This window comes from Physeter macrocephalus, chromosome 16 (genome assembly GCF_002837175.3).
Source record: "Physeter macrocephalus isolate SW-GA chromosome 16, ASM283717v5, whole genome shotgun sequence".
Classification (NCBI taxonomy): Eukaryota; Metazoa; Chordata; class Mammalia; order Artiodactyla; family Physeteridae; genus Physeter; species Physeter macrocephalus.
The window spans coordinates 12,387,377-12,399,614 of NC_041229.1; the positions used below are offsets into that span (position 1 = coordinate 12,387,377).

Consider the following 12,238-nt stretch of genomic DNA (forward strand, 5'->3'; position numbering starts at 1 on the left):
CGCGGGTTCGTGCCCCGGTCCGGGAGGATCCCACGTGCCGCGGAGCGGCTGGGCCCGTGAGCCACGGCCGCTGAGCCTGCGCGTTCGGAGCCTGTGCTCCGCAATGGGAGAGGCCACAACGGTGAGAGGCCCGCCTACCGCAAAAAAAAAAAAAAAAAAGTTTCCAGACATCGCCAAATGTCTCCCAAGGGACAAAATCACTCCTAGTAGAAAACCACTGCCATAATGCAATAAAATGTTCAAGTAATCACACAAACACTGCTACAGAAACAAGGACAACAAGACTGTAAAAATAAATTGTAGGTCAGCAGATCTCACTCCCGTGCAACAGCTCATCTATGTGTCAATTCACTTACAAATTTGGATTTCACGTGAAAAAGGTAGTGGTGGAACATTACTGTATAGTGCAAAAAATATGGGATATTTGATTACCACCAACACTGAAATCAGAGACCACACAGTATTAAGAGAAATAGAAAATTTGGAACAAATATGAAAAAAATGAGTTTGGCTTAAATATGACAGCAGTTGAATGCTGTACGATCTGGATTTGAGCAAAGAGAGTGAGGCTATAGTGATTTGGGAGTTATCTGCACAGTAGTTACAGCTGAAACTATATACATGGACCAACAAGTTATACATTAAGTGAATAATACAGAGCTGTAGTTTTTCTTCCTTAAGTGTGTTGCAACTCTATGTATTTGCATTTCCTGAACTTGATTCCGCCTTTTTTACTCGTTTTTTAAACCACAAGCCTTTAATAAATTTTTTAAAAATTCAGGTGAAGCAACAGAAATTTGTTTAGAGTATCAGTGAGACTTTTTATTTTGTCTTTGTTTATTTTGATGTGATGCTTCTGATTTTTCAACAGTCCTTATGTTGCTAATAATAGATGAATCACAATATGCTGTTAAATCTTTTACTATAAAACTTTATACAAGTCCTAATTAAAAAATAAACTCAGAATGCTAAAAGTATTCAATTAAGAATATGCAAGATCTAGCAATTCCATTTCTGAGTATATACCCAAAAGAACTGAAAGGAAGAACTTGAACAGATATTTATTTGTACATCCATGTTCAGAGTAACATTATTCATAACAGCCAAAAGGTGGAAACAACCCAAGTGTTCACTGATGAATGAATGGATAAACAAAATGTGGTATATACACAAAATGGATTATTATTCAGCCTTAAAAAGGAAGGAAATTCTGATACATGCTAAATCATTGATGAACACTGAAGACGTTATGCTTAGTGAAATAAGCTGGTCACAAAAGGACACATATTGTATGATTCTACTTATATGTGGTTCCTAGTCAAATTCAAAGAGACAGAAAGCAGAATGATGGTTGCCAGGAGCTAAACGGAGAGGATAATGGGGAGTTAGTGTTTAGTGGACACCAAGTTTCAGTTGGGAAAGATGAAAAAGTTCTAGAGATAGATGTGGTGATGGCTGCACAATGATGTGAATGTAACAATGCCAATGAACTTTAAAAAGGTCAAAATAGTATATTTTATGATATGTGCACTTTACTATAAAAAAAATTTAACCACCTAATATTACTAACTATGGAGTAGCTCTCCATTTATCAAATCTTTATTAAGTTCCTTTAATAAGTTTAAGCTTGTGCTCCAAAATATCACACACACACACACACACACACACACACACACACAATCAGATATGTCTGTCACTTAAGTATAAGGAAAGCTAAAGAAAACACTATCATTTCATGGAGTTCATACTCACAGCGTCCTGAATTACTTCACTTTTGTCTGGGTTTTCCTCTAGATAAATCCTCTCTTTCAGGCCACTCTTGGGACTCTAATGAGAAAAAAAAAAAGACATTCATTTCATTTCGATAGGCTCACCAAAGGAGATAAAGAAAAACTGTGTGAAAGAATAATGTTCGGAATTTCATATTTGTGTTTGAAACTACTGAATGTCTTTCATATAATACTTGGCTCTGCTACTTTTTACCTGACTTTGGCAAGTCACTTATTCTCTTAGCTTTTTAGTTTTATGTTGATAAAACAATATAGAATAGTTTTATTTCATCTTTAGGCCTGAGGGTTAATTTCTATCAAATAACTCTAACCAGATATATTATATATCACAAATTCATTATGTCAGGGCTTCCCTGGTGGCACAGTGGTTAAGAATCCGCCTGCCAATGCAGGGGACACAGGTTCGAGTCCTGGTCTGGGAAGATCCCACAGGCCACGGAGCAACTAAGCCCGTTTGCCACAACTAGTGAGCCCGCGAGCCACAACTACTGAAGACCGCATGCCTAGAGCCCGTGCTCTGCAACAAGAGAAGCCACTGAAATGAGAAGCCCGTGCACCACAATGAAGAGGAGCCCACACTTGCCACAACTAGAGAAAACCCGTGCGCAGCAACGAAGACCCAACGTAGCAAAAAAAAGCCCGTGCTCTGCAACAAGAGAAGCCACTGAAATGAGAAGCCCGTGCACCACAATGAAGAGGAGCCCACACTTGCCACAACTAGAGAAAACCCGTGCGCAGCAACGAAGACCCAACAAAAAAAAAAAAAAAAAAAATTCTTTATGTCAAAATCAAACTGTATCTTTATCCATTTCCTCTAAACCTCTCTGCCCCAAACTATTCTTTCTAACCAAGTTAAAAGCATTTTGGCCTATTTATATGAATGAAAATAAGCTTCTATTTTTGTTACTACCTCATGTAAACTGATTTATGGATTTTTATAAACTTTACATGGTATGTTTGGCATGACCTAATGTAAAATACAAACTATATGATACACAGAACTTCAATTTTGGGGGGATGAAGAACACCCCAAGCAATGGGAGCCATTCTGCAGAGCAGCTGAAAATGAGATACAAGAGATTTTTGTGTGAATGCCTATACGGAAGATATATGCTACCTATACATATGCCTAGATACCACAAGATAGAGAAAACAGTAGTTTCAAATATAAGCCCCATCTGGGAGAAATGGATGACTCTGGGTCAAGAGCTATAAAAGATAAAGCGAGAATAATTTTGTCACACCAAAATGAAAGAAAGCTATGTTACTGGGGAGTCATGTCAAAAGAACATAGAAGACAAATTGAGGGGACTACCACCAGCCCAAAAAAAGGGACAATTTAGTAAGTATCAAAAAGAATAATGACTGCAATGGACTGAAATGCAATAAGCAAATATGTTAAAAATCTATAAATTCAAAATATTACACAGGTACACACATGTGCACACATGTGGGCACAAATCCCACATTAGTGACCTTTGGAGTATGTTAGGGCATCAACTCTTCTGAAACCACATACGTAAAGGAAAATAATCAAATGTTTATATATAAGCTATATTTTAGGGCACCTTAAAACTCGTAAGGGAAAATTCTTCTTTATAAAATAATTCCATCTAATAAATACAGAATGAATGACAATATTATATTATCATTTTGAAACCTCTAATTAAATAATGGATGCAGGCATCTTGCTATCAATGGCAGGTAAAAACATTAGATAAAAGCTTAATGGAGAAATTTATAATGAAGGAATCATGCTGACATCATCTGAACACCTTATACAAACTTAACAATCACAAAAAGACAACCAGACATTCTCCTCCTGATGTGATATAATAAGATATACACAGTACCACCCATGAACTGTCCTTGCCAAACAACAACTCTCAAACGTTAATCTGTTCGAGACTCTAGATTTTACTACCAATTTTCAGCAAATATATACTCAAGGAACATGCTAAACAACACCATGAAAATACAATTAGAATGTGGGTTGTTTTACTGGACATGTGACCCAGTTTAACAACAACAACAACAAAATAGCAAAAAAAAAATAAGAGGAGGGAACTATTATAACTTAAGAGACTTAATCAACCAAAGGCTGAAGATGCTGACTGGATCCTGATTCAAATAAACCCACTGAAAAAAAGATCATTATAAGACTATGGGGGTAATCAAATTGCATATTAAGAAAATATTAATTAAGATCTGATAATGGTATTATGGCTATCATTTCTTTTTCCTCTTTTCTCTTAAAGATGCATAGTAATGAAATAATGTCTTAGATTTACTTTAAAATAATCCAGCATTTGGAGGGTATGAGGAATGAAGGAATATAGACAAAACAAGTTTGAGCACTTGTTGATGACTGCTGAGCTGGATGATTAGGTACGTGAGGGGGAATCATTATCTTAGTCTATTTTTGAATAGGTTTGAAATTTTTGAAAATAATTTTTAAAAAGTTAGGTGCAAAATGAAAATCAGAGAGGCAGAGGGTCTAAGCTTTAGATGATGATTTGTGATCAGGTTGCTTCTCTTGTGAGAACCAGAAATGTGGGTATTCTTTAAAGCCTTCTCTGAGGATCAAAAGCGGGGAATTTTACAATGATAATGGTATCACAAACACCACGAAGAGATTATTTTATAAAAAAGGAGCAGAAAATTGAAAAAAAAAATTAAAAGCATTGATCGGTTCCTACAATCTTAATACAGTACAACTGAAACAACATGGAAATCCGTAAGCTAAAAGCAGCACATCTCTAGCTTCAAAAAGACACCTGTAGGAATTACACGAGTTTGTTAGGTGTTCAGCAAACATCCTAGTCTGCACCATATCATCTCTCACCTGGATTTCCACAGCATCCACTTATTTGGCCTCAATTTCCTCATCTATAAAATGGTGATATTGCTTCCTTAAGATTACAATGGAAGTTAAAAAGAATATCTGTAAAGCGTTAGGTACAACCGCTGTCACAAAGTAGGTATTCAATAAATGGTGACAATTTATCAGCCATTTAACACGCATTTGTTAAGTTCCTCTTAAATCAAGCAGTCTTCTTTTCTTGCTGATCTCCCTATCTCTTTACTCCAATTCATTTTCCACACTGACATGTTTCTGACTGTGCCTCTCTTCTGCATGCATGATAAAGCCCAAACTCTTTACTCATTCATTCTGTTGTTCAAATACCGATTAAACACCAATCATGTGTCAAAGAGTCTTAATTCACTGGAATGCGTTTCTACACTTGCCAATTCACTCTGTATTTCATAAAATTATATTTCTAAGCCACAGATTTTATCGTTAACATTTCTCTAAATACAAGATAAAATTCAAAATTTTCATTTGTATCACTTGTTCTGAATTCTTACAATCTGTCAGTCTTTGTAGACATAAAGTCAAATATGATGGGTGCTTGGCTCTCAACAAACTTTCCATCTAATGGTAGAGACAAGCCATGAAAACAGAGAGGAGAACCAGCACTAAATCAAAAAGGAAAAATGTGAGGATTCCCAAAAGCAGTACTGCTAGAACAAGTTATAACTTGGACTCAAGGCTTTGTTTCTAAGATCAATTCCAGCCATTTCATCTATAATCCTAGTATACCTGTAAAATTTTCACTGCTCTCCCCAAATGTTATGCATTTGCATACCTTGGAGCCTCTGAGTACTGGTATTTTGGAACTAGGTAGAGGCAGATCACTTATTAGCTGGGTAAGTCTGGCAAGTTAGTTAACTCACTTTGGCCTCAGTTATTTCTTTTGTTAAGCTGTGATAACAATACTACTACTTCATAAGGCTGTTCTGAGAATTAACTAAGATAAAAAATGTATAACACATATTACAGCTTATGGTATATATGCCCAATAAATGTAAGCTACTATAATTGTTTTCTTGAGTCAAAATTGAAATCTTTCATTAAGACAGCCTATCCAATCATAAGATTCCTATCAACATCTTTCAAAAAATAAAAAAAATCCTCAAATTTTCCTTGCATGAGGAACTGAGTCACTGAGCATTAAGCCTCAAAAGATACCCTAAATGATGGCTTAGACCAGTAGCTTTCATTTTTTTTTTTTTACAACCTCCAATAAGAGAAATTTCACACTGCTAACCAGCATGCGCACACATGCATACACACACACTGATACATGTGTACATATACACACGTGTGTATATATGTGTGTGTACAACAAAAGTCAAAAATAGCAACACTTAGCTCTTCTACATGAAAAGTACTCTTCCTATCCTATTATTTTTTTAAAATGCTGGCCCCAACCCACTAAATTGATTTTATGACCCACAATGGAAAAAAAAAAAAACTGATTTAGATTACTTTCCTCATCACTTTTAAAGAGGGTGATCTATTTTTAATTCGTTATTCCTATTACTGCACACTACTTACAAAGTATTGCTGAGTAAGTAACACTGAACTTAGCTTTTAAGTATTCATATAACTATGGTGCTACATCATATTCAGCTTAAAATACTTTCTGATCATCTTGTTAACAAAAATCCATGTACATCTGGTAATTTCTGGGTTAATCAAGAAAGCATTACTAAACATGGGCTATTAACTAAAGTCTATCTAAGAGGACTAAGGCTTTTCCTCTTTGTAATGGCAAAGTGCCCCATGATTCAACACTGAGTCACTCTGACCACAAATGGAATATTAACATGCTCTTAAAGATATCAACAGTTGGCCTTTCGGTTCAGTAAGAAAGCACTGGCATTATTAACTTCTCTACCCACAAACAAGACGCCTGCTGGGAAATTCCATCTCCTCAAAAGAAACATTTGGCAATGGTGTCCAAGGGAAAAAGCGAAGTCTGGAATTAAAAGCTCATACACAACAGTATCCAGAATTTCTGTTCATCAAATTGCTATATTAAAGATGGTGGCAATAAAAAGTAAGTAATAAGAAAACACCTGTAGCTCACAAAACTTACAATCAAATCGAGAAAGAGGCTGTAGAGAAAAATACAAGAAGATAAAGGTGTAGAACACTTACATCTGCACTGTCACTACCGGGCCGAGAAGCATCTCCACTGCCATAGTCAATTCTGCCTAGTCCATCACCAGGATCTGCTTCTATTTCACTGACTGCTAGCCCATCGCCTAATGGCTTGGAGGATGTAACTGCAGCTCCATCCTAAAACAGATCAAGCACACACACACACACACACACACACACACACACACACACACACACATTAAAAACAAACGAACAACAAAAAACCTTTTCATTATGGACTGTATAAAGAAACAGAGTTGCACTGCAACCTCAATGGAGACTGTTTAAATTCACCCAGCTTGATGTAATCAAGAATGCTTAAAGCTCTAAAAGTCAAAAGCGTAAATGACTACTAATTCTGGGGTTCTCAAATGGCATGACCTTAAAGACAGGGAAGGTGGTATTTCAGTAAAAATAAAATCTCAAACTTCAAATAAAGCAAAAAGATAAAACGGTTTAACTTATATAATTTATATTCCCTGCCTTTTAGTAAAGATTATGACACGATAACTTGTGGTTAACTGCCTTCCAACACTTTAGAATTTTAATAAATTGCCAATTCTGGGACACAATGCTATACGGTAAATTATTATAAGCTTTTAAATCAGGAACAACAGTTTTACTGTTCAAACAGAGTAAGATTGTTGTCTTTGCTCAGTAATAACCACAACATAAACTGTCGATATTACTGAGGCAGAATACTCAAAACTTCATATAGCTAATGGGACTAAAAGTAACAACAACAACAAAAATGTGTAATGAAAAGTACACTGAACCAGGAAGTCAGGAGGCCTTAAAAACGCGTGACCTTGTTTGAGTCATTTAACCAATTGAGGCCCTAGTTTTCTCAACCATTGCATGATTTTTTTTAACTTTAAAATGAGATTAGGATAGATGATTTCAAAGAATCCTTTTAGTTCTGTGAACCTACAGACCTAACTCATGAAGAATAACAAATAAGCAGCTTTTACTCATTTCTCCATATCCCCAATCTAAATATTATAGAATATAAATCTAGTTGATGTATAAATGCTAAGCTATTTTTCTAGTGAGACTACCATCTTCAAAACATATCTATATAGCAAATCTATTGAAATCTATTTTAAAATTAGAATAAAAATAGTTATTAATATGAATGTGCTTTGAATTCATCAGACTGGGTTTAAATACCAGTTCCATCACGTTTGAGCTACATGACCTCAGATAAGTTATTTAATTTCTCTGAGTTTCTCTAAGTGTTTATGAAAAATGGGGGGAAACAACAGTAACATCTAATCTCAAAGGGTGTTGTGCAGATTAAATAAGAAAAATCATACGTCCCTACTTAAAAACATAACTGCTGTTCTGTTTTACAATGGCAGAATAAATCTCAAAAATGTAAATATATGTATCTAAATATATTTTTGTAATTTGTGATATCAAAGCAAAAACACTCAATTCTTTCTAAAATTACTGTGGAACAAAGAAGCATGATATCATAAGCAAGCAAACAATCAGGAGCCCACATTTCTTTTACTTAATCATTATTTCTGTAACATCCAACACAGGACATCCTGTTGGCCTATGCTAGAAAAAATAACTTTTAAAAAAGGCAACTGCAACACTCTGACACATTCCCAGAAGAAAATTCTCCTGCAAAAGGGTGGGTAGCACTTTTAATAGTGATGCTACCTGAGCAGAGCCTGTGGCTTTGGATAACTGCTCTTGCAGTTGAGGAATGTGTTTCTTGGCCTCTTGGATCTCTTTTAGCAATCTTTGGGCAGGTGTTCGGCTGTAATCTTCCTGCAATAACTGAAAAGTAATACAAATATTTCAAGAATTAATTACTTATGTCAAGAAAATCTTTTAAGTCTATTCTTAATAAAATAGCTGATGGCGTTGATTACAATAGTGCTTAATTATGATTATAATAAATATCAACTCAACTATGCCCACTCACGTTTTTACTGGCCTATAAAACAGCCCCATTTCTAACTTAGTACCTGTAGCCGTTCCTGTTCTTTCTGTAACATTTTTCTCAGAATTTCTACTTTCTGGTTATGAACCACATTGTTTTCCTCCTAGAAAAAGATAAGAAAACAAACAAAAAAACAAGAACCAATACAAGGAAAGTGAAGCTAAGTATCGAAAATAAGTCATACAATGTTACGTCTCAGCTCCAATTTTCAATACCTATCAGGATTTTATTTCTGGTGGTTATGAAGACAAACTTTTAGACATGACACTTTAAGATAAAAGATTACAGGGAAATGTCAACTCTTCTTTTTCACTTTTGCTAAACTAGGTTCAAAAACCATTAAATATTGATATTAGTTGAAGAAATGAAGCTGCCTTAAGTATAAGACTAATATCTTGGGCTTCCCTGGTGGTGCAGTGGTTAAGTATCCGCCTGCCAATGCAGGGGACACGGGTTCGAGCCCTGGTCCACGAAGATCCCATATGCCACGGAGCAACTAAGCCCATGTGCCACAACTGCTGAGCCTGCGCTATCCAGCCCGTGAGCCACAACTACTGAGCCCGCATGCTACAACTACTGAAACCTGCGCGCCTAGAGCCCGTGCTCTGCGATGAGAAGCCACCACAATGAGAAGCCTGCACACCGCAACAAAGGGCAGTCCCCACTCGCCGCAACTAGAGGAAGCCCAAGCACAGCAACAAACACCCAATGCAGACAAAAATAAATAAATAATTTTTTTTAAAAAAAGAAAGAAAAAAAGAATAATATCTTACACTTTCCCTCCTTTGGATTTTTACTATCGACCCCCGTGCATGGTTCAAATTCCCAGTATTTCCTACCTGAAGTATTAAGACAGATCCCTAATTCATCTCCTGTCATTTCTCCGTGTTTTACAACCCTATAATATTTTATCAAATAAGTCTTCCTAAAATCCTGTTATAATCACATCACTCTCTTCCTCAAAAAATTTGTAATATATTCTTACTGCCCATTCAGTTACATGTAAATTAGCCTCGTAGTTGTGACTTTTCAAAATAAATAGTCTTACTTTTTTCTAGCTCATCTCCTACTTCATAAATCTTTAACGGGCACCAGCCAAACAAGAGTCCTGGCTATTTCCCCAAAATACTTGATGCTTTCTTGGCTCTTTACCTCTGTTAATCCTACTTCCTCTACCTGGGTTGCCTTCTTCCCCACTGCCACCATTAGAATGTTACCTGTTTTTCAAGCCTCAATTCAAATAATAGCTTTCCATAAAGTCGTTCCTTATCACAACTGGATGTGCTTTCTCCCTCCTTTGAAATCTCATAGAACTTAATATTTTCCTTTTCATAATGTCTACAGCTGCCTTTATAGTAAAATTACTTGTATACTCTTGATTCAATCTCAAACAACAAAGGTTTATTAAGTACTTAGTACTATATGCCAAGCAATATTTCAGGCTCTGGGGACACAACAATAAATAAAATAAACAAAAAAACCCCTGTCCTCTTAGAGTATATATTCTAAGATAACAAAGGACCTTGAACATAGGATATCTTAATTACATTTTTGTGGGTGGCACCCTGTTTTGTATATGGTAGGTGTTAAATATTTGTTGAATTAAATCTGCTATCCCAATACCCTGTAATCATTCCAAATTATTAGGTAATTATTTTTATCAGCAAGTTATTTTCTAAAATCTTAAACTTAAATTTGTTTATCAACTCAACACTTTGAAACTCAACATAAAGCAAAGGCATTATTATACAACTGAGCATTTACAAAGACGTTTTCCCACTCTTACCCCCATGAGCACAGGACTAGTAATTCTCTCCATATTCCCAGATGCTCCAGGTGAATGAGGGGATGTCATGATGGGAGACATATGTCCAACGACTGATGGCTCTACTTCAGAATCAGCAAGTGGAAACTGGGGCGACCCAGGTGGGCGTCCCTGAACAGTGAGAGCTACATAGGAACCCGCTTGGGGTGGGCAGATGGAAGAAAGGGGAGGGAAGGGAAAATAACATTGTCAAAAAATTTTTACTACTTAATCTTTGATAGTTCTAAAAGATCCAGTTATATGAGAAAATGTCATCATCTGCTAATCATTTCTCCACAGAAAAAGAATCCTATTTGTCATTTCTCTTTTATGACTCCCCTAAAATTCTAAAAGAACAATGCAGTTTTCAGATAGCAAATTACCTACTCATAAGGTCAGATATTACTTAAGAGCAAGTAAGATTTATAACCCCAGTAATTTTTTTTTAATTTAGAGAAGAATGAGTTATTATCAAGTATCTACTAATGGCTATGTTCAATCAATTTCTCAAATGCAAATTTTAAAAATCACCATATTAAGATGATACTAATTAGACAAGGTTTAACTAATTTTCTGTAATGATGCAATTTTAAATTAACTTTAAAAAATGAGTGTGACAAAAAATATCTGACAAAAACCAGAAAAAAAACCCACAACAAATAAGTAGTGAGTATTAATTTTAAAAATTTGGAGAAGACAAATTCACTAGGCATTTTACAGGGAAAAAACTATGGAAAGCAAAATTACCCATAACCAGAGAGACTCTAAAACAGACATTCGTGAGTTACCTAGAATCAAGAAGAAATAATGCTTTCCAAATAAAAAACTTTTCTAGATAACTGACCTTTAATGACAAAATCTTTCTCTTAGACTTTTCAGTAGAACTTTAAATTGTATTTCATACTTTTTCTCCCAATTTAATCCTCCCATGAAACTCGCTGGTAATTATTTCACAGTGTTTGGGGTTCTAAAAATTTTTTTTATACTTAATGATCACAAATGCTGTGATATTGGGGAGATTTTAAGCACATACACTTTTTAAAGTTTTTCAATCATATTTCTCTCTGTCACAAAGTCATCTAATATATCTTACTGACTTATCCATGTGCTTGGTTCTCATAGCTTCCTCGTTCTTCCCTTCCCTTCTTTAGATGTTTTTAAACTGGTTTGATTTGAAATCACTTTTATTATGTCTAGAATATGCATTGAAGAGTAGGACATGAGGGAGCTCTACTACAAGTATAGCACACAGGGTTTAGGCATTTCAAATTTATATCTGTTTTCGATACTCCGAGTGTTTTATGCTTATTTTAAGTTTTTAGCTAGGCTCTTGTTATTGGATAAGTAATCTACTGCTACAGTCTTAGGATTTAATTTTTTAAGTAAAATTGATATTGGAACAAGTAAAATATATAACCTAAAAAGCTAAAGAAATAATCTTTTTATACTCTGAAACAGTTAGTTACCAGGAATATATTTATTATCATAAACCATCATATTTATGTAGTACACAAAAATTCATAAATCACAATCTTATTAAATAAGTAATCAAATTTATTCTAGTATGAGGATCTAATTCTGATCATGCCATTGCTTTTTAAAATGTACTAAAGACGGGCTTCCCTGGTGGCGCAGTGGTTGCGCGTCCGCCTGCCGATGCAGGGGAACCGGGTTCG

The 12,238-nt window shown here is 35.3% G+C and overlaps 1 protein-coding gene across 3 annotated transcripts in view; it reads right to left on the reverse strand.

Annotated features, from left to right (window-relative positions):
- Nucleotides 1–12,238, reverse strand: part of ARHGEF12 (Rho guanine nucleotide exchange factor 12) — a 150,039-nt gene that overhangs the window by 46,798 nt on the left and 91,003 nt on the right. For all 3 annotated transcript variants that reach the window (XM_007121708.4, XM_007121707.4, XM_007121706.4), the window contains 5 exons: nucleotides 10,545–10,723; nucleotides 8,784–8,861; nucleotides 8,473–8,592; nucleotides 6,799–6,939; nucleotides 1,753–1,827 (listed from right to left, as the gene is read on the reverse strand). In XM_007121708.4, the coding sequence (XP_007121770.1) occupies nucleotides 1,753–1,827; nucleotides 6,799–6,939; nucleotides 8,473–8,592; nucleotides 8,784–8,861; nucleotides 10,545–10,723 (593 nt within the window). The remainder of the gene's footprint in view (nucleotides 1–1,752; nucleotides 1,828–6,798; nucleotides 6,940–8,472; nucleotides 8,593–8,783; nucleotides 8,862–10,544; nucleotides 10,724–12,238) is intronic.